The 23,891-nt window shown below is 34.6% G+C and overlaps 1 protein-coding gene across 3 annotated transcripts in view; it reads left to right on the top strand.

Moving 5' to 3' along the window:
* HSPA4L (heat shock protein family A (Hsp70) member 4 like) overlaps positions 1 to 18,061 on the top strand; it is a gene marked incomplete at both ends in the record, with an annotated part of 49,325 nt that extends 31,264 nt beyond the window's left edge. For 2 of the 3 annotated variants that reach the window (XM_079705137.1, XM_079705138.1), the window contains 7 exons: positions 1,338 to 1,436; positions 3,370 to 3,507; positions 7,182 to 7,307; positions 7,606 to 7,713; positions 10,141 to 10,260; positions 14,695 to 14,856; positions 17,870 to 18,061. In XM_079705137.1, coding sequence (XP_079561263.1) covers positions 1,338 to 1,436; positions 3,370 to 3,507; positions 7,182 to 7,307; positions 7,606 to 7,713; positions 10,141 to 10,260; positions 14,695 to 14,856; positions 17,870 to 18,061 — 945 coding nt within the window. The remainder of the gene's footprint in view (positions 1 to 1,337; positions 1,437 to 3,369; positions 3,508 to 7,181; positions 7,308 to 7,605; positions 7,714 to 10,140; positions 10,261 to 14,694; positions 14,857 to 17,869) is intronic. The other variant, XM_079705139.1, reaches the window with a different exon arrangement.
* Between the last annotated feature and the right edge of the window lie 5,830 nt (positions 18,062 to 23,891).

Here is a 23,891-nt window from a genome sequence, read left to right as displayed (position 1 = left end):
AAAAAAAAAAACTTGTAGAAGAGGTGTCAGTGGCTTATAAGAAAACATTAGAGACCATACTGGAGCAATTTTTAAACAAATGGATGGGTCACTAATGCTCTTGATGACACAGAGGACAATATTGTGTAGAAAAATTCAGATATCAACAACTGAATTAAGTGATTTAGAAGAGTTGGATTCTTAATGTGAAGTAGTTTTAGAAATACCTTAACCATATTATTTGGTTTATTTCTTTTAGAGATATGAATATATACACAATAGAAGAGCTCTTTCAATAAGTATAAAATAAAAATGCTAAGTGATAAAGTATTTTGACCTTAATTGGCAGCATTGTTTTCTTAGTATTACATGAAATAGAGTTATTAATGTATTTGTGTCTTTCTGCATTACCCCAACTCACCACTATAACACATTTTCCACCGCTTTTCCATCATAGGGTTGGGAAAATTGTAGAGTTGGAAGGTGGTAGGGCAGGGAGGATGGGGGGTGGAATTTCAGTAGCTGACCTTTTAACTACAAAGAACAGTGGTGTAAATTATCTTCTAACTTGTTTTTCTCTTTGGCACAAATAAGCATTTATTCAAGATAGCCTTCTGGACATTAAATGTATACTTAACTCCATATATATATATATATATATATATATATATGTATATATATATATATGAAGACCTAAATTATCCTGATTCTTGAATTCCAGGCTTTCTCCTTTTTAGGAGGATGGTGGTGGGTAAGATTAAGAAAGACCAGAAAAACTTAATACTTGTGATTGTTTGCCAAGTGGAGAGTCCATCTTGGCAATCTTATGGGTTGAAAATTTGTCTTTTAGACATTAAAAAAAATATTAAAAGTTTACATTGTAATAATTCAGAGACATCTACTTTGACAGTTTTGATACATTTCATTTGAGTATTTTCCTACATTTAAAAAATATAATTGAATTTATGTGTAATACTTAAATTTTGTATCTTTTTCTCTTTATTTTCCCACATTAAGTTCTTTATAAACATTTTTCATGTCAAGTTTAATGTTCTCTTTTTTTGTGAATCTTGGTTTGTGAATTTGACTTGAGAACAATTTTCCATTTATTTTGCAGTTATTTGGCCACAGGTGAATGAAACAAGATTTATTCACATAGCATCAAATAGATCTTTTCATTTTACTTACTACCTGTTAATCTAGTTATTTATAGTTACTCTCAAAAACAGCTTCTACTTCACTGTGTTCACATATTTGAAAACAGGCTTGAACTCTAAGATCCTGTTCATTACCAAACAAATAGAAAAAAGAAAGAAAGAAAGACTCCAGATATTGTCAATTACATATTTTCTTTGCAGGATAAAATGCAGGTTGACCAGGAAGAAGAGGGTCATCAAAAATGTCATGCTGAACACACTCCAGAAGAAGAAATTGATCATACAGGAACCAAAACAAAGGTTTGTTATACTATTACTGTGGTTGTGTCTTTTTGAGATTGATATTTTGAGTTAATACATTTTCTGTGTAATTCATGCTTTTAATACACCTGGTGTTTTTAATTTCGTATTATGAAAGTATATAACAGAATAAATACACTTCAGTGATTCACTATAGAAGATTTTTTAAAGAATGAACTCTAATATGAGTAAAATTATTTTTTTGGTGGGAAAAAAGATGTTTTTCGTTAATTTTTTTTTCTCATTAAAAATCATGTAATCTCAGAAAATAGAAACTGGAATAGGACAAATGAAGAAAAATTAAATTAGCAATAATGCTGCATCTGAATATTAACCACTCTAAGCATTTTGCTGCATATCATAAAGCATTTTTTTGTGCAAAATAATATTTTTGGAAGTAAAATTTTAAAGGATAAATGACTCTATTATTAAGTCATTATTTTATTAAGAAAATGATTGCTGATAGAAGGGAGAAACACCCTGCCCCAGTCACCCAGATGAATGTGGCTACAACTCTAAACTATCATCTTTGACAGATTTTTCTAACCTGAACAGAAGTTAATCTGTGATGGTTAGCTGTATAGATTTTTTCCAAATGCTATAAAGATTCAGTTATAAATCCTAGTTGCTCAAGTAATATAAAACCTGAAACCCATTTTTCTAAATTTTTTATTTTATTCAATATGTTTGCCTTTAATTATTCAACAGCTCTATTGAGATATAATTTACATACCATGCAATTCTCCCATTTAAAAGTACAATTCAAAGGTTTTTAATATACTCACAGAGTTATGCAAGCATTATCACAATTTAACAACGTTTTCATCACTCCAAAAAGAAGCCCTGTACCCATTAGCAGTAACTCTTTGTTTTCCTCCCAACCCTCCTCTTGCCAGCTCTAGGCACCCACTAATCTTTTTGTCTCATTGACTTGCCTGTTCTGGACATTTCATATAAACACAGTCATACAATATATAGTCCTTTAATGACTGGCTTCTTTCACTAAGCATGTTTTCAAGATTCATCCAGGTTGTAGGATATATCAGTACTTCATTCCCTTTTATGGCTGAGTAATATTGTATCATACAGATGCATACCACATGTATTCATTCATCAGCTGATGGACACTTAGATTGTTTCTACTTTTTGACTATTATGAATAATGCTATTATGAACAATCATATACAGATTTTGTGTGGATGGATATTTTCATTTTTCTTGGGTGCATACCTAGGAATGGAATTGCTGGGTCATATGGTATCTCTGTGTTTAACAATTTGAGGAACTGCCCAACTGTTTTCCAAAATGGCTGCAATATTTTACTATGTTGTCAAAAATGTATGAGGGTTCCCATTTCTCTATATCCTCACCAACTCTTCCTCTTTTTTTTTTTTATTATAGTCATCCTAGTGGGTATGAAATGGCATCTCATTGTGGTTTTTATTTTATTTATTTTTGGCTGGGTTGGGTCTTCATTGTGGTGCACAGGCTTCTCATTGTGGTGGATTCTCTTGTTGTGGAGCATGGGCTCTAGGCATGTGGGCTTCAGTAGTTGTGGCATGCAGGCTCTAGAGTGCAGGCTCAGTAGTTGTGGCGCACGGGCTTAGTTGCTCCGCTGCTTGTGGGATCTTCCTGGACCGGGGCTCGAACCTGTGTCCCCTGCATTGGCAGGAGGATTCTTAACCACTGTACCACCAGGGAAGCCCTCATTGTGGTTTTAATTTGCATTTCCAGAACAATATTTTTTATGTAGAAAGATTTAGTGTATACAGGGTGTAAAATACTATCAATATTAAAATAATGTTTTAAATTAAAGTATAGTAGATGATAATAGTTTTGTTTGATTTTACTTTGTTTCATCAGAAATCAGTCTCTTAAATATATTTTTAAGCTAGTTTTAGAAATTTACACTTTTCTTGCATTTCTTTTGCAGTCTGTACCCTCAGATAAACAAGAGCGATTAAACCAGACCATTAAAAAAGGAAGAGTCAAGAGTATTGATCTACCTATCCAGAGTAGCCTGTGTAGGCAATTGGGCCAAGATCTTCTCAACATCTACATTAAAAATGAGGTATATAAATCAGAATTGATGTTGAAATAGGTGGTAGTGTGTTCTGAAATTTTTGTAGAAGTAAATGATTATCCCTCAAATTTGTGGAACCAGGCTATAACTCATAAGGAATTATTAAATAGATTATTGAACTACTTTATTTTGGACAAAATGCTGAGCTGTATTTGTGTCATGTACAGTGTAACTTTCACCTTAGTTACATGAAAAACATGGATTGTCTCCACTATAGAGAAAGGCCTTTCCAATACTAGTAATTCTTACCCCCTTTTATTGTGTCTTAACAGTAGCACACCCAGCAGACATTGTATAGGAAAGTATTACCAGCTCCCCTCTTCTAATGTGTTGTCCTTAAAGATTAAGGTTCAATTCAGAATGTTTTCTGACTTCTATTTAATACTTTTTAGAATCTGTTGTCATTCTTGAAATTTTCTTTACATATTTGCATGTTTCATTTTACAGTTTCTTGAGGAAAAGAGTGTGGTTTCTTTGCCAATAGTTGTGTGTAAAAAGTAATTTTTTTATATTAAAATTTACACTTAAGTGGTAGTTACTAATTTCTACAGGCTTGACTGGCATTAAAGAAGGTCAGTTTTCTTTGAAGTGCCACATATTCTCCAATTGCTGCATGTTATTCTGGGAACTTCCTCAAGAGATTTTTGACTTTACGATGCTGCTCTTTCTAGTACCTAAGTATATCACCTATTCATTAATTATTAAAGGCTACACTTTATGTGAAGCATTTCTAGAGATCCTGAATAATTCTGAATTTGTATGATTTGAGACTAATTTTCTCAAAGGAATGAATTGTGGGGAAGTGCAGCTAATGATAAATTTTGTGTATAAGATTTTTTCTTAAATTTTTAAACGGCTCACTATTTTTTAAATTATTTTTTAAATAAAATTTTATTTATTTATTTTTGGCTGCGTTGGGTCTTTGTTGCTGTGGTGAGCGGGGGCTACTCTTCATTGCAGTGCGCGGGCTTCTCATAGCGGTGGCTTCTCGTGGAGCATGGACTCTAGGTGCGCGGGCTTCACTAGTTGCAGCATGGGGGCTCAGTAGTTGTGGCTCGCGGGCTCTGGAGCACAGGCTCAGTAGTTATGGCGCATGGCTTAGTTGCTCTGGGGCATGTGAGATCTTCCCAGAACAGGGATATTTTACTTTACAATGTTGTGTTAGTTTCTGCTGTACAGCAGAGTGAATCAGTTATACCTATACATATATCCACTCTTTTTTAGATTTCCTGTCTCACTATTTTAAATTCACAAATACCAGTGCATTGTAGTATTATGTTTAAAATACTATGTTTTTTGTTAAAGTGCAAATTTTGTTTATTAGTCTTCAGATTCTTTCTTTGCTTTTGATTTGACAATAATGATTTTTGCTAACATCTTTAAATACTTTGATCTTATTTAATCCTCAAACCTATGAAGTGTAAGAACTGTTAGAGATCTACATTTAATAGACAAGGAAACAGGCAGAGGTAGACTGAATCACCGAAGTTCAGAGAGTAACCTTTTGTTTTGGAGCCAGGTAGGCTGTCTCCAAAGCTCAAGATCACAACCGCTATACTGTGTCACTTACCAAAGCCAACATTTATTCAGTACCAGTTATGTGTCAGGCACTGTACTAAATATTTTATGTGAATTACATCAATCTTATTAACAGCCATATGAGACAGATAGAAGTAAGTGCTCTAGGATAAGAAAACTGAGGCTTAGGTTAGGTGACTTTGCTGCAATTTCAAAGGTAGTAAGTGGGAAACCTGGGATTTGAACAACAATATGTACAATGACGTAGTCTATGGGGTTTTTTTTTTGTTTTCTTTTGTGGTATGCAGGCCTCTCACTGTTGTGGCCTCTCCCATTGTGGAGCACAGGTTGCGGAGCACAGGCTCCGGACGCACAGGCTCAGCGGCCATGGCTCACAGGCCTAGCCACTCCGTGGCATGTGGGATCTTCCCAGACCGGGGCATGAACCTGTGTCCCCTGCATCGGCAGGTGGACTCTCAACCACTGCACCACCAGGGAAGCCCTATGGTTTTTTTTTAAAAAGCTTTTATTGAGGTATAATTCACATACCATACAATTCACTAATTTAAAGTGTACAGTTCAGTGGCTTTTGGTATTACATTATTAATTTTTTTAATTGTAAAATATATATAATGTGAAATTTGCCATTTTGACCATTTTTAAGTGTACAACAATTCAGTGACATTAATTATATTCACAGTTATATAACCATTGCCACTATCTTTTTTAAAGATTTATTTATTATTCATTTATTTTATTTATTTTTGGCTGCATTGAGTCTTAGTTGCGGCACACAGGGTCTTCGTTGAGGCATGCAGGATCTTTCATTGCAGCGCGCGGGCTTCTCTCTAGTTGTGGTGTGCGGGTTTTCTCTTCTCTAGTTGTGGTGCGTGGGCTCTGTAGTTGCGGCATGTGGGTTCCAGAGCGTGTGGGCTCTGTAGTTTGCAGCATGAAGGCTCTAGTTGAGGCACGCGAGCTCAATAGTGGTGATACATGGGATCTTAATTCCCTGACCAGGGATCAAACCCATGTCCCCTGCATTCTAAGGCAGATTCTTTACCACTGGACCACCAGGGGAGTCCCACCATTGCCACTATCTTTTCCAAAACCTTTTCATCACCCCAAACCGAAACTGTAACCGTTAAGTAATAACTCTCATTCCTCCCTTCCCTCAACCCCCAGTAAACCAATCTATCAATACTTTCTGTCTTTATGAATTTGGTAGATAACTCATATAAATGTAATCATAGAATATTTGTCCTTTTGTGTCTGGCTTATTTCACTCAGCATAATGTTTTCAAGGTTTATCCACTTTGTAACATGTATCAGAGCTTTATTTCTTTTTATAGTAGAGTAATATTCCATTTTGTATATATACATTTTATTTATCCATTCATCTGTTACAGATCAAGTGAGTTGTTTCCACCTTTTGGCTATTGTGAATAATGCTGCAGTGAACATCGGCATACAAATAACTGTTTGAGTTCCTGCTTTCAATTTTTTGGTTATATACCTAGGAGTGAAATTGCTGGGTCATAGTGTAATTCTTTTTTTTTTTAAGAATTTATTTATTTATTTTTGGCTCTGTTGGGTCTTTGTTGGTGTGCACAGGCCTTCTCCAGTTGCGGTGAGTGGGGGCCCCTCCTTGCCACGGTGCAGGGGCCCCTCACTGCAGTGGCTTCTCCTGCTGCGAAGCACGGGCTCCAGGTGTGCAGGCTTCAGCAGTTGTGGCACATGGACTCAGTAGTTGTGGCTCGGGGGCTCTAGACCGCAGGCCCAGTAGTTGTGGCACATGGGCCCAGCTGCTCCACGGTGTGTGGGATCTTCCCAGACCAAGGCTTGAACCCGTGTCCCCTGCATTGGCAGGCAAACTCGCAACCACTAGGCCACCAGGGAAGCCCCATATTGTAATTCTTTGTTTAGCTTCTTTAGGAGCCACCAAACTGTTTTTTCCTAAGCTGCAGTATTTTACATTCCCAACAGCAACGTACAAGGGTTTCAAATTCTCCAAATCATCACCAACACTTATGTTCCATTTCTTCGATTATAGTCATCCTAGTAGGTGTGAAGTGGTATTTCATTGCAGTTTTGGTTTGTATTTCCCTAGTGTTTTCATGGCAGCTAATCTGAAACTTTTTGAATAGGGGAAGATGATAATGCAGGACAAATTAGAGAAAGAAAGAAATGATGCGAAGAATGCTGTTGAAGAATATGTATATGATTTTAGGGACAAGCTTGGCACTGTCTATGAAAAATTCATCGCTCAAGAAGTAAGTCTAAGTTTCGTAGTTTTTTATGAGAACTATTTAAATGTTTGCTTGAGAATGCTAATACGAATTATGTAAATAAATGTACCAAATGTGTGATTGTTGTCAGTCTTTTTGAGCACATTTAGGAATGGTTCTTAGTTATTTTTCCAAATTACAGAAGGCTGGTGAGAAAGATGTTTATAAATAAAAAGTCAGAAAAAAATAATTTTTTACACTTGAAAAACATTTTGTCCTTCCTTGATCACTTTTATTTCTAAGGAGAGCATTTTCAATCAGTATCTCTTAAATGTGTAACTAGGACTTGAGAAAACTGTCTGCAATATTGGAAGGCACAGAAAATTGGCTTTATGAAGAAGGAGAGGACCAAGCTAAACAGATTTATGTGGATAAGCTTCAAGAACTAAAGGTAAACTTTTTAAAGTCCATGTTAGTGTTGAACAGAACATTAAGTTGTCCTAAAAATTATGGTGTAAGGGCACAGTTATGTGTTTAATAAATATATAAGAAATTACTAAGGCAGGTATGTGTAAGAGGAAGTGTTCTCTGAATTTGAGAGGTGAGTAATGCTACATGATAACTGAAATTAAATAATGTATAATCATATTTGCCTATCATGATACTCAGATATAAAAATTTAGCAGATTACCAGAGTGTTAATATTACTTTCATACAAGCCGTATGTTTCTGAGATGTCATCAAGAAGTGATTTGTCAACCTGACCCCTTATCCATTAAAGGAGTTACCCTTGCTCTGCTTCTTTCCCCCTTGACTGCTCTGAGTTTGAGGAGTAATACACTGCCCTTTCGTATTTTCACATTGTAACTAATGTGAAATTAGTGGGACACCAGGCCAGCAAAGAACTTCAGAAATAGTACCCCTGCTCTTCAGTGTCCTTTTACAAAGAAATAAGGTTACAAAGAAATAAGGAGATGTGTCCACCAGCTGCCCTTTTTCTACTAGGTCAGTGGTCTGACTTTAAGAAAGGACCACTATTACTCTTTTCCTCCTGCTTGCTACCCAGCGCTCCCCCCACACAGAAAAAAAAAATGCTTTAAAAGATTAGAAGTTCAGATTGGAAGGATGACAGGAAATTTTAGTCTTTCCTTCTTAGTGTGAATCAGAGCAATGCTTTAATGTGCACATGAATTACCAGGGGCCCTTACTGAAAAGCAAATTATGGTTCAGTATATCTGAGTTGGGCCCATGATTCTGCACTTTTTAATAAGCTTCTGGGAGATTCTGATGCTGCTAGTCCCTGAACCATTCTTTGAGTAGCAAGTGAATACACAGATGCTAAGTGATGACATTAATAAGGACCTCTAGCATACGGGAAAAGGAAGCCCTTTAGGGATTGGCGGCGGCTGTGTGTGCAAAATAAGTTACTTAAAAGCAAAAGAAGTTAATACCTTGCAAAAATTACCTTCATGCCAATAAATTACTTTCAAAGGGAATAATTAAAAAGCAATTTGAAAACCTAAGCTTATGAATGCAAAACTAGCTTTACTAGCTTTATTTTATCTTGGTGGTTTTTACTCCCCATCTCCCTAAAATATATATACTTGGGGCTGGAGGAGCAAACCAGGCAGCTGAGGCTAATAGAAATAACTGAAAAGCCCAGCACCCCCCAGAATGGATTATTTCGCTTCAAATATATAAGTAACCATAGAAATCAATGTTATAGATGTTTTCACAGGCTTTACTGTTTTTTTGAGATAGCTTTTAGGAATTAAAATGCTTTCAAAAACATTAACAATAAAAAGTATAATGTGTAAAGAGACTAAATGCAATATGGTATCCTGGAACAGAAAAAGATGAAATCCACATAATCTGGAGTTCAGTTAATAGTAATACACCAGTGTTGGTTTCTTAGTTTTTTGTTTTTTGGTTTTTTTTGCGGTATGCGGGCCTCTCACTGCTGTGGCCTCTCCCGTTGCGGAGCACAGGCTCCGGACGCGCAGGCCCAGCGACCATGGCTTACGGGCCCAGCCGCTCCGCGGCATGCGGGATCTTCCCGGACCGGGGCACGAACCCGTGTCCCCTGCATCGGCAGGCGGACTCTCAACCACTGCGCCACCAGGGAAGCCCGGTTTCTTAGTTTTGACAAATGTACCACGAGGTATAAGATGTTAACATTAGAGAAAAGGTGCTTGGCTCTTTATTGTTTCCTTTGTAACTTTTCTGAAAACCTAAAATTGCTCTAAAATAAGCTGATTTTTATTTAAATATGTAAAGGATTTGAAAGAAAATATTTGTTTTTCTAATGCATTCCCCTCCTCAAAGTTATAGGAGGCTGTTTTAAAATTTAGAAACTCCCTCCTACCAGGCACCTGGGGCAAGGGGCTGAATGGGTTTTTTTGTTTTTAAGCACTATACTTAAAATACACATCCTAATCTAATGAATAAATATAACAAATAATATTCAATAGGTATTAAATATCAGGAAATCCCAGTAATCATGTTGCTTTTAGAGAGTTATATGCATTATAAATATTTGAAACCAAGTTTCAAATACATGAATTCTGCATGCAGTATATAGTCCTTATGGTTTTCTTAATGGTTTTATAGACTTTTAACACGTAACTTTAAAGTAATTAAAGCTTTTCTTTGGATTTGAGAGGAATCAAGAGGTAATCTTAATGAATGAGAAAAGATAGGCATTCCCGTGTAGGATTCAGTAAGCAAATAACCACTGGAACTCATCTCCATGTAGGAAAACAAGAGGGGACATATTTTAATCTGACCAGCTTTCTTTCCTATTCATCATTCTGTAAGAGCCCAATAAAAGTTGTTTTCTGTTAATAACTTTTTCTTTTTAAAAAACTTACGTTAACAGAAATATGGCCAGCCAATTCAAATGAGGTACATGGAACATGAAGAGAGACCAAAAGCTTTAAACGACTTGGGAAAAAAGATCCAACTTGTCATGAAAGTTATAGAAGCATACAGAAACAAGGTATTGAATTCATAAAGTAAACTGGTGATTATGATAATGTGTGTATTATGCAGAGAGGGTGGGGTAAATCTAAAAATTCTCAACTACAAAGCTATAGCAGTTGTTGCTACCAAATTCCAGAGACATTGTGCACCAAACTTAAAACATTTTTTCTTTATTGTAAAATTATCAGTAAAGGATACTGATAATTTCAAATACAGTGCAGATATATGGCTTTAATCTTTTAAAATTCCCTAAAACTATACTATAAATTAATCCAGTGACCAAATTCATTGTTTTCTTCTTAGGGGTTTCATTATAGTGCAAAAGGTTTTTTTGGACCTTTTTTAATTTACAGGCCTCTTTGAAAATGGACTCTGCTAGCATTCATTTTGTCCCTTGGCCTCTTTTTCTTTTGGTTGCACTTTGTCTTCCAGTCTTTCAGTCATCTGTAACTCCCGTATCATTTATTGTTTTACATATGTGCCCAAATCTATCTTACTACCCTTAACCTTTCCACTGTTTTTCAGCCTGAAATGTTTAGTTATATAGATAATATCTCCATTTGGATGTAACAGTAAGATTTGACAAAATTAAGCTGATGATTTTTTCCCTCTAAATCAGAGGTTAGCAGACTTTTTCTTTAAATGGACAAATAATAAATATTTTAGGCTCTGTAGGCCTACCATCTCTATACAACTATCCAATTTTGCCATTGTAGTGCAAGAGCAAACACACAATGTGTAAACGAATGGGCATGGCTGTGTTCCAAAATAGCTTTATTTAAAAATTCAGCAGGTTGGATTTGGCCTGCAGGACAAGTTTGCTGACTCCTGTTTTAAATAGATATTCACTATAATTCCCTCAGGTTTTACCACTGATGTTAAAATTGCATCAGTGGGCTGGAGAGGCCAGCACCAGAAAGATTTAGGCAGGGTATTATCATAGCTTACATTTATCAAGCACTTACTAAATTTTAGGCACTTTGCATGAATTATCTCACTTTATTCTCACAAGAATGTATTATGTAAGAGAATTGCAGTGCTTAAGCAAACTTGTCAAGGATTACACAGGTAGTTTAAGAGATGCAGTCAAGATAAAACCTAAGCAATCTGAAACATACAGACCCTTAACAACTATACTGCTTTTCACTACACAATGTGGAGGGTGATTACTTATTAGAAATAAAAGATTTGTAAATTCTGTAAAATAAAGAGTGCAATCCAGCCAACCTAAAAGAATAATCCAGGTACTGATTGTGAATGTGCCTGCCAATGTCAATGTCCATATAAGTACAAATAGAATGTAAGGATAATGGAAAAGTCAGAAGGAACAAGCAGACAAATAAAAACACCAAGAATATTTCACATCTGGTATTGGAAGATCTGTATATAACTACTATAACCTAGTGTTTGCCAAGCTGTAGCAGTCTTCTTGAGGATGCAGGTTTAAAATATTATTCAAAGCAGGCAAGATTTCACTTATGCTCAAGAATTTTGAGTTACTATGTTCCAGGCTCTCTTCAAGGTGCTGGAACTACAGCATCAAACAAAACACTGAACTTGTTTCTAATATGCTTCAGTGGGAAGAGATAGACAATAAATGAGTTACTATGAAGTAGTCAGATGGTGATAAGGGCTATGGGAAAAGTAAGGGACTGCCATAGGTGGAGGAGATTTGTCAGAAATGCAGACTAATAAGATGACATCATGTGAGGGGAGAATTAAAGGAGGTGAGGGTTCAAGATGTATGATAACTATAAAAAGAATGTCCTTAACAAAGGGAGAATAGCAGTTGCAAAGGGGAGAATGTGTTGGAGTAACAGTAAGGAAGCCAGTGTGGCTCAGAACAGTGCAGGGTGGGATTATCAGTTGCCAGATCATGAAGGGCCTAGTGGGCCATTATAAAAGTTTGGCTTTTACACTGAGATAGGAATCCACTGGAGGCTTTTGAGCATAGAATTTTAAATTTTGACTTATCTTTTAAAGGCTACGGAAGCAGAGAGACTAGTTAAAACATTAGAATAACACAAGCATTAAAACATTAGAATAACACAAGCAAGAAGTGACGGATCCCTGAACCCGGAGAGCGGAGGGGGAAGAAGTGGCTGGATTTCTGCTGCATATATTTTGAAGGCAGAGCTAATAAGATTCACTGATAGATTTTATGTAAATATAACAGAAAGAGGAGTCAAATGACTCCAAGGATTTTTGGCCTGCAAGGGTGAAATTGCCATTTACTGAGATGGGGAGAACTTGGAAGAGTAGGTGGGGAGGTAATCATGAGTTTGAAACAGAGGTAAATCGTTTCAAACATTACAAATAAGAATTCAAGTTGGAAGTTGGATAGAGTAGGGAGTTCAGGGAAGAGGTTCAGGCTAGAGATTTTTTTAAAAGCATGCAGGGGGCTTCCCTGGTGGCGTAGTGGTTGAGAGTCCCCCTGCCGATGCAGGGGACACGGGTTCGTGCCCCGGTCCGGGAAGATCCCACATGCCGTGGAGCGGCTGGGCCCGTGAGCCATGGCCGCTGAGCCTGCGCATCCGGAGCCTGTGCTCTGCAACAGGAGAGGCCACAACAGTGAAAGGCCCGCGTACCGCAAAAAATAAAATAAATAAATAAATAAATAAATAAAGCATGCAGATAGAGGGATGAATGGGGAGGAGATCCTCTTTCTATATGTTGCATTGTCATTTCTTTCTGGTTTCGAGGCTGCCAGTCTAAATCATCCCATCTTAGATCGTTGCCTACATGTGACAGCTGCAGTTGTCTTTCAGACAAAATTTTATTATGTATTGGGTTGGCCAAAAGGTTCATTCGGTTTTTTCTGTAAGATGGCTCTACTAGCGCTTAGTTGTCTTAAACTTCATTCAAAACAATTTTATTAGATTGTATTTTGACAGCTGTCATATCAGCGTGCATTTTAAAAACAACATCAAAATTGGTGAATTTTGGGTAGCCATTTTAATAATGAAGATGGAAGAAAACAACATTTTCGGCATACTATGCTTTATTATTTCAAGCAAAGTAAAAACGCAACTGAAAAACAAAAAAAGATTTGTGCAGTGTATGGAGAACGTGCTATGACTGAACAGACCTGTCAATAGTGGTTTGTGAAGTTTCATGATGGACATTTCTCACTGGATGATGCTCCACAGTCAGGTAGACCAGTTGAAGTTGATAGCGATCAAATCGAGACATTGAGAACAATCAATATTATACCACGTGGGAGATAGCCGACATACTCAAAATATACAAATCAAGTGTTGAAAATCATTTGCACCAGCTTGGTTATGTTAATCACTTTGATGTTTGGGTTCCACATAGGTTAAGCGAGAAAAACCTTCTTGACCATATTTCCGCACATGATTCTCTACTTAAGTGTAATGCAGATGTTTCGTTTTTAAAACAAATTGTGAGGGGCAAAGAAAAGTTGATACTGTACAATAATGTGGAACAGAAGAGATCATGGGGCAAGCGAAATGAACCACCACCAACACCACCAAAGGCCGGGCTTCATCCAAAGAAAGTGATGTTGCATATATGGTGGGATTGGGAGGGAGTCCTCTATTATGAGCTCCTTCTGGAAAACCAAACGATTAATTCCAACAAGTACTGCCCCCAGTTAGACCAACTGAAAGCAGCACTCGATAGAAAGCATCCGGAATTAGTCTACACAAAACGCATAATCTTCCATCAGGATAACCACGTGTTTCTTTGATGACCAGGCAAAAACTGTTACAGCTTGGCTGGGAGGTTCTGATTCATCTGCCATATTCACCAGATATTGCACCTTCGGATTTCCACTTATTTTGGTCTTTACAAAATTCTCTTAATAGAAAAAATTTCAATTCCCTGGAGGACTGTAAAAGGCACCTGGAACAGTTCTTTGCTCAAGAAGATAAAAAGTCTGGGGAAGATGGAATTATGACATTGCCTGAAAAATGGCAGAAGGTAGTGGAACAAAAGGGTGAATGCGTTGTTCAGTGAAGCTCTTGGTGAACATAGAAAATGTGTCTTTTATTTTTACTTAAAAACCCAAGGCACTTTTTGGCCAACCCGGTAATTCTTGTCAACAACTTAAACATATTCTGTTGTACAGTCAGAATTTTCTGTCTAGCTTGCTATGTGCCTGCTTAACTTATTTTTCTTTACTCCCTGACAAATTTAAGTCCATGCGGCTTCTTTCTTGGCCAAGTACTACTTTTTCCTCTAATACTCTTCACCATTCTTTTCCAAACCTGACTTCTTCAGAAGGCCTTTCCTTTTAAAACTCCATACTGATTTTTCTTTCTCCCAGTTTCTTCAGTTCTGTGTAGTCTGTAAATGGCTTCTTCACATGGGTATGTGTGAGGTATACAGTCGATAAGAGTCTAACTCTTTTAAGCAGAAATTATCAATAAATTGGTGCTTATTGAAAAACCTGTTACATTAAGTAAAGGTTTTTTTTTCCTAATAGGATGAAAGGTATGATCATTTGGATCCTGCTGAAATGGAAAAAGTTGAAAAATATATCAGTGAAGCCATGAGTTGGCTGAACAGTAAGATGAATGCACAGAACAAATTAAGTCTCACTCAAGATCCTGTAGTGAAAGTTTCAGAAATAGTTGCAAAGTCAAAGGTAAGAAACTATAAACTTCGCTTTTTCGTGGGTTCAGTCACTAAACTTTTTTAATGGGAGCCATACTTTGAGAAATAATCAACTTGGCAGATGAATATAATATAGAAAAACAGGAATTTGAGGCTAATCTTTAATTTTGGGGAAAAAAAAATTCTAGGTGGGACATCTCTGTTCCTTGATTTAATTAGTCATATACACAAAGCTGTTTTTTAGATTTTAAGTGTAATACAGAATGAGGTAAAGCAATGTGACAACTCCAAATATGTCCGATTTTTCTAGGCTGTATAATACTTCTGAGCCTCCATTGTAAAACTGCAATATATGTTTGTCTTTGACATAGTTTGAAATGTGTAAAATTCCATGGTAAAATCTTACTTATGAGATAAACTTTCCAGTTTAAAAAACATTACTACTGAAAATGTCAAAGGTTATAGAAAACACTATGAAAAACACGGGGACAAACTTGATAATAAAGATCAGCATCTAAGTGGAAAAATGAGTAAAGACATCGGTAAAACAACTGACAAAGAAAGAAATACATATCCAATAAACATATGAAAAGGTGTTCATCTTCATTACTAATCTAAGAAATGCAAATCTCTTCTCTCTGATTTGGTTGTGTGTTTACATTCACAATCTTTGCCATAATTGCCAAGGGTGTGAAGAAATGGACGCTCTTCCTGAGCAACTTGGTTAAATTTGTTACCATTTTTCTGGGACATCATTTCAGAATATGTATAGAAATTTAAAATGAGTTTACCCTTTAATGCAGAAATCACAATTCTAGGAATTCATCTTAATTTGACTGTTGCAATAAGTATATGCAGATAAATACCCTTGCTTATGATAGCAAAAAACTGGCAACAACCTAAATACCTATCAGTAAGAAACTAGATAAATAATTTGATGCATATTTCAATATTACAACACATTTCAACAATTAAATATAGTATTTAAGATACCAGAGGTAAATCTATTTAGATATATAGATTTATACAACATATTGAGTGAAAAAGGAAAGATAACTTTATTTAGATTCTGTAATCTTACTGTATCAATTAGCATGTTCATAGATTTGTATGTTTGGAGATATGTGTGTGCATGGACATACATCTAGGATGTTCACCAAAAGATTAGTTATGTTAATCTATAGGAGATGGAATTTCAGGTGATTCTTTTTAATCTAGTTCAGTATGTCTGTAGGTATTTGATTCATTTTTAAAACAAAAACGGGTTTTAGGGTGTTTTTAATTGGAGTATATTTGATTTACAAGATCAGTTTCAAGTGTACACACAGTGATTAATGTTTTTATAGATTATACTTCAAAGTTATTATAAAATATTGGCTGTATTCCCTATGCTGTACAATGTATCCTTGTAGCTTATTTATTTTATACATATTAGTTTGTACCTCTTAATCCTCTACCCCTATCTTTCCCCTCTCCAGTTCCCTCTCCCCGCTGGTAACCTTTAGTTTGTTTATATCTGTGAATCTATTTCTTTTTTGTTATATTCACTCATTTGCTCTATTTTTAAAATTCCACATGTAAGTAATAACATACAGTATTTGTCTTTCTCTATAAGCATAATACCCTCCATGTTGTTTCAAGGGCAAATTGTCATTCTTTTTTTATGGCTGAGTAGTAATATTCCATTGTATATATGTGCCACATCTTCTTTGTCCAGTCATCTGTTGATGGACACTTAGGTTGCTTCTGTATCTTGGCTACTGTAAATAATGCTGCTAGGAACATTGGGGTGCATGTATCTTTTCAAATTAGTATTTTCATTTTTTCTGGATATTTACCCAGAGGTAGAATTGCTGGATCATATGGTAATTCTATTTTTAGCTTTTTGAGGAACCTCCATACTGTTTTCTATAATGGCTGTACCAATTTACATTTCCACCAAACGTGTACCTAGGGTTCCCTTTTCTCCATATCCTTGCCAAAATTTGTTATTTGTATTCTTTTTGATGATAGCCATTCTGACAGGTGTGAGATATGTCATTGTGATTTGCATTTTTCTGATGATTAGTGATGTTGAGCAACTTTTCCTGTACCAAAACGGGTATTTTTTAAAATCATAAAACAATAAGAGTATTTTCCTTTTGAGAAAGTTTGGCAAAGAATCTATAGTAATTTACTCCGAATCAGATGAGATGCAGAGTGTGATAAGAACAGTTTGCACTAAAACACTCCCCAAGGATGTTACTTTCTATGTTTTCGTCCCTATCCCAATATCTGTGACACTGGTCTTGAAAGAACTTAAAGTGTTTCAGTAGCTTTATCTGAAATGGTCTTTTATTTCTGTGTAGAAAAAGCAAGGATATGGAAAATATATCTCTTTTAAATTATTAAGTTGAATTTACTTTCATGGCTTATTTTTCCTTGAACAGAAAAGGCTACTGAGCTGTTTTCAGAAAGTAAATAAAGTCAGTGTGTATATTTATGTAATTCCATTTATTAAAATTGTTTTTATGTAAATGTTGAGAAACTTTAATTTATGCAATAGGTATTACGTGATGTAATTTTCATAACAGAGCTCTCAGCATAATTTAAAGGAATGAATTAAAATTTATTCCTGGGAATTCCCTGGCGGACCAGTGGTGAGGACTCCGTGCTCTCACTGCCAAGAGCCCAGGTTCAATCCCTGGTCGGGGAGCTAAGATGTCACATGCTGCATAGCGCAGCCAAAAAAATAAATAAAATAAAAACCATTCCTGCCAAAATAAACTGTATTCAAATTATGAGGAAAAGATTTTAGGAACAGTAAATACAGAATGTATTATTAAAGACTGAATAGTTTCTTATCACCCCTGACAAACACTAGCCGAGAAGGTAAATCCTTCATTAAGGTAGTTTAAGAATTAGTTGGTTATCTAGCTGAGCCAACAGCTATTCAGGAATGTGGAATTATGTGGAAATTTAGAAGGTTAATGTGGACTTTAGAATGTTAATCGTAACTTGTTACATAATATTTTTAATATAATCAATTTTCTTCATGTCTTTAGGAACTGGATCATTTCTGTAACCCCATAATTTATAAGCCCAAACCAAAAGTAGAGGTTGCTGAAGACAAGGCAAAAGCTAATAGTGAACACAACGGACCAGTGGATGGACAGAGTGGGACTGAAACTAAACCAGATACAACAAAAGGCAGCACACAGCATACTAAATCTTCTGGAGAGATGGAAGTGGACTAAGTCTTAATTTCACCTTCACGTAATTCAAACAGTGCAAGTAACCACAGGGTCCATTTTTCTTCTTTTACATCTGGTACACACAACAGATGTTAAGTTGTTCTTAACCACTTTTTGTCATTTGTTTTTTGGAGTAGTTTTGAAAAGTGTTTTATATTGAGTGCACCTCTGTTCATTTCCATTGCTGCTTAATGTGAAGCTTTAGCTGAATATACATTAACAAGTCAGTTTAAGCTTTCCTAATATATTTTATGTCAAACATGCAAGATTGATAAGTAGTTGGCAACCTTATTTAAAGCTTCTACTTGGATAAACCTCAGTTCCTTTATTCAGGAAAGGATAATATATTGTGCTACTGTTGAAGAAGCATAGATTTAATTGCATCATTATTTTGAAAAACAAATATTGAAACTGATGTGGTTTAAAGCCACCAAGTCACTGACCTTTTTCTAGTTATGGTATTGTTATAATTTAAATATTAAAACAAGAGGTTCCTTGACAAATTAGTCCATCTCGTTGGTGTGCCATGAGAACTTCAAAACTTTGTTTTCATCATATAAATGAACTAAATCACACATTGAAATGGAAAATGCACAATTTTATGTTAAGATGACACCAGCAGTTAGCTTCATTAGTCATGTGGATTGATGTTTCTCAGAGTAATTCAGTGTCTTTAGCACTTGAAACTTCTGATCTACTTGTCCTGAAGACCAGCTGCTGCTAAAGTGATGCTGGCCCCAAAATGATGAAGCATTTTTGATGAAAATACCTTCATGTTAAGGGGGAAATGCTGTTGACCTACTCAGACATGCATCTGTGATGTTGATAACCTTGTTTTAGGTTTAATAGTTGTTTTGGTCTTCTTAATTGATTTTGTTAATATGTTAACAGAGGGCAGGGAGAAACGGCACAATGTGTATTGCATTATATACATTTATCACTGATTTACTTAATGTTAACATATAAACACTAAATAAGCAGTAATACTTGAAAAGAAGCACTTATAACATAGGTCTTAGGAAATACTGCTTGTAATAAACTTAACTGTGTTACACATCAACAGGCAAAATATAGAATGTTACATAGTGTAATATGATATGATGTGATTAAATTATAGTTCCTGCTGTTACGTTACCTGTTCAGACCTTGGCTCCAGTTTTGGTGCTTCATATATAAATTATATGGGTTGAGGGGCTGTGAAATTAAGATATTTTAAAGATTTAATCTGTGCTTCATCACCAGACTTGTTCACACTGTTCAGTTCTGTGCAGAAGCTTGATATGGGAGCAGAATGAAATGACTTTTCAACCTACAAGAAAAAGAAGCATAGACAATGCATGGGCACTTGTGTTCTTAATGCCAACCAACTAGATTGACATAGGTTAAAATTTTGAAAGGCTCAGTCTTCCCCAAAGCTACATCATCTTTATATTAAGAATTAAAAAAAAATTAATATGGACTTTTCTTAATAAAAATTGAGAGTTTAATATCTTTAGGGATAGTCGTTACTTCTCACAACTAGTTCTCTAAGAGAGATTCTGTTTCTACAATGTAGTCTGCACTGAAAGGAAAGTATGGAGCAGTGCATTTTGCAGGGATTTTTATTCATCCTTTTTGAGGGAGATATCCCTTTTTTGCATTAAAAAATCATATAGACCCAATATATTTTTTAATGTTTTCAAACTAATGAAGTAATTATATCCATTAGTAATGATGAAGTACATTTTTTTAAAAGCATGTTTGTTACTTTTCGTTTGTATGTTGAATATATAGGTTCACTTCAGTAAGAGCATAAAAGTTATGAAAGGGAATATATAACAGTACACATAGGGAGTTCACAGCTTTTTCTTAAGAAGAAAATCTCCACCCATTTTGTTAGGAGCTGTACTTCCAAAACTAATTGGGAATATGTGGGAGCAAACCTTTCTGCATCTGAATTGTGTAGTACATCCTGACATTTTCCAGTTCCATAAGTCAGTTTATATAGTTCTGTGTTTTAGTCAGAATTATAACATTCCAATTCCTGCAGTCATGTAGCACTTCATTTAATAAGTTAATTATATCCAAAGATAATATGTATACTTTTCCTACCCATTTATTCAACTTAAATGATTTTCAAAAGCCCTTAACCTTATAATTATTTATTGAATACAGTAATAAAAATGTTCTCCTTAATTTAGTTTTGGGTAGAAGGCATGGGTTCAGTTTAATTTTAATCTGTATGAAATATGCAGTGCTTAGATGAAAAAGATCTTTTTTCAAAATAAAAAGCCACTATTTTAGAAGTTATTTTTAAAAATACATTGCAAAATAGGATGCTTTCCTGTAGTAAGCAAATAAGAACTAAGTATGTAGGAAATGATTAATAGGATTAATAGGAAATGATTAATCCAATGTATTAATCTAATACACTACGACTCTGGAAAAGTGTAAATTATTTGGTTTTAGAAATCAACTCCTGATAGCCAATCACATGGTGATTTTAAAAACAAAGATCGCTAAATAATATAACAAAAGAAAGTCTGTGATGTTTTAATTCCTTAGCAATATACAGAATACTTAAGTTTTAAAACAACTATTGATACAAACAGCACACCAAAGAATGAGGCTATAGGAATAACAGATAATCTCAATTTTAAAAAGGTAAAAATTAGACTTTAAGAAGAAATAAAGATGTCTTAGACTTTGGGGGGTCAATTTTTAGTATACTTATGATTATATTTCCTAGCTAGAAGTCTTTAAAGTGAATTTGGGGGATCAATTGTCAATATAATAAAGTGATATGTTAAAACAGTTTATCCAAATTAGCACAGCTTCAACTGTTTTGAAAGACTGTATTTAAAGATAATAGACATTTGAATACAGTGATCAGTTGACCCAAAACAGATTTAACCATCCCTCCGTTTTCATAAATTTGAATTGTAATACTAAGCCTACAAACATTCCCCTTAGGATTTTGTTTTGTTTTTAATAGCTGGTATTTGGTAGTCCACAACAATTAAAGTCTTGGCATTAACTTTACATATATCATAGGTTTAGAAGTGATAGAAAAATATAACTTCATGTTTCTCAACTTTTAGAATCTGACAACAAAAAAACTTCAGTTCTAAAGTAGATGTTATTTTGTGGTTAGACTTCAGAACTTCTAAGTGGAATCTGGTTTTGTGATAGTGGATTCTGTAAAACTTAATGAGAGGCATATCTAATTGTATTGATATATCAGTATTTAAAATCTGATGGCATTGATTAAAGTCAGCGACTGATGACTTTTCAAATGACACAGGTGTAAGGATGCTTATAAAGTCTGATTCTAATGTTTTATTATCCTCTTAACTACAGTATGTTTTATAACTATCAGTCATTTACCAAACTAATCTTCTTAGTCAATTTCAGAAGAGACAGACTTTTTGATCAAAAAAGAGAAAACAGTTTTAAAAGTACCTTTTTTTTTGGTCAAGGTTAAGCCAAAGTATAATTTTAAAACAACTTCCAGGAAGCACATAATCTTTTCTTTTGATAAAAAGTAATAAAATTTAATGCAGATCAAGACCAGGTCTTTAACCAAAACAACCAAAAGCTTTAGTTATTTTACTTTCACATCTCTAATACACAGTAAACTAAAATTAATATTCTTCCATATACTCATGTTTCCTAACCAAACAGCTCTGGGTTTATAATATAGCCAGATGTCTTAAGTTTTTTTTCCCTTGTTAAATTCAAGGGTAATTGTTTCATACAATAACAGGTACCTGTTTTAGAGTATTAACAAACTGCTTAGAAGAAAAACCCCTAAATGTCTATGGCAGTAGTCAGTACCTATAGGTGGTAATGGCTCTTTCACCTTCCAGATCTCTAGGGGTACCTCTAGCATATTGTTGGAGTAAGGATTAAGAGAAAAGGCATGTCTGTTAAGATACATTATTAAATAACTTGAAGCTTTCAAGTCAAAGAAAGAAAACTAATAATTGAATCAGGAACATTTGACTTAGTCTGTCAGGCAGGTGTCAAAATCCATATCAACAACAAAAACAAAAATAAATGGTAATGATCTTTGCTTTGGAATCTCTAATTTACTGTCATGTCCTAGGTCACATGATGAGTATTAGGGAAATGTATTGATTACCCATCCTATAAAGAGATTAGTGAACTTCAACATGTTTTAGATAGTTTAATTGCATTATAGTATATACACTATAAATGGAAATTATCTTAGTCTTTCCTGTTATCTTGTTTTATCTCTCAGTTCTGGACTCTTAAATAATCATTATATTTCTCTCAATTATATTTTGTTTTCTTTTGGATTATTCTTTAAGTCTTTTATTTCATGGATTTAAAAAAATACTTTTACGATCACTTTGATAGCTAATTTTATTACCTGTCTTCTTTTTACTTTAAAACCATATCTTACTGTTAAGAATTTTTTGACTCTTAAATTTATACTTGAAAAGCCATCTTATAAGTTTCCATATGTAATTTCTCTAAAATTTAATAGTGGCTTAATAGATTTTTCATATTCTGGCCTTTGAATACTTTTAAGTAGTTCTAGACCAAAAGAGGTCAATTTTGTGAGTACTGTGTATTAAGTAACCAACGTCCCTCATTTTTAATCCAGATATCAATGTAACAAAATGGGTCAGAAATTCAAAATAGTTGTTAAAGATCAGACAACTTCAATTCTTTGCTGCTTTCTGACTACATACATGTGTTGTGCATCCTCCTTGTTTTTTTTTTTCAGAATTTCTTAATTTTTTTGCTTCCAAGACCTTGAGTTAACATGCTCTTGAAATCATATGGACCCACCCAGAATGTAGATGTAAAAATGTAATTAGAAATGGAGAGCTAAGCAAAGGAAACTTTAAAGTGTTGTGGTTTCTTCCCCTGAAATAATACTTTTATGGCTTAGTCTCTTGGAAGGAGACTCATATTAAAAGTAAAAAATGTTATATTTGGCAGGATGAAGCCATTGTTGTTTAATACAGAAGCAGATTTTTAATGAAGTTACTGAATTGTTTAGTACTAAAATGGCATCCAAGTCATTTTTCCTTTCTCCAACCATTATTAAAATAATTTATACACATAGTGACTCTGACTCCAGTCATTAGTATAAAATACCTTCTGGCAGTTTAGTACCTACTAGCTAATTTTTTTTTTTTAAGAAAACTACTGCATTTGATTTCTCAATTTCCCAGTTTGTTTTTAGCACAGAGTGACCAGTGCAATGCAGAAAATCATAATCAAGTGTGATGTGTCTATAAACTGCATATAACAGTTTCAATAAGCAGACATGAGAATGGTTTGTGATGTTAAGTCGGTAATGTTATATACGACACTAATATATATGTGGCATACAATTTTGGCTCACAAACATTTATAAAATGTTTACATTTCACAGAATCAAAGTATATAAAACATTTTACATGTATATAAAATGGCATCTTCATACAAGTGAACAAATAGCAATTGATAAATGCATTTCATTTTTGGATGGCAAGTGCACATTGTCAAGAAGTTATGTAATTATAAATATATTTATCTACTTACGCTTTGAACCATGAGTTTTACACACCTGAGGCTTAATGTTCACATAGTGAACTTCACTGACTTAGTGGTTTGTGGACAGGTCATCAGAGTCATTTACATAAATTTGCTTGGCAGTGAGGGTTCTGAGTAAATTGGCAAACTTTTTAAACCATCAAATGATATCGATTCTGAAAACTACAATAGTAGTTTGCTGATACTGTGTTGTCAGCGAATAACTTAACTTTATATTAGAAGAGAAAATCTAGCGGTAAATGAACTAGACTTCAGAAATTTTCAGTACACAAAGAGGAGC

This window comes from Hyperoodon ampullatus (assembly GCF_949752795.1).
Source record: "Hyperoodon ampullatus genome assembly, chromosome: 1".
In the NCBI taxonomy this organism is placed as follows: domain Eukaryota; kingdom Metazoa; phylum Chordata; class Mammalia; order Artiodactyla; family Ziphiidae; genus Hyperoodon; species Hyperoodon ampullatus.
Note: the sequence above shows the minus strand (reverse complement) of the source record. Positions and strands in the feature narration are given on the sequence as shown.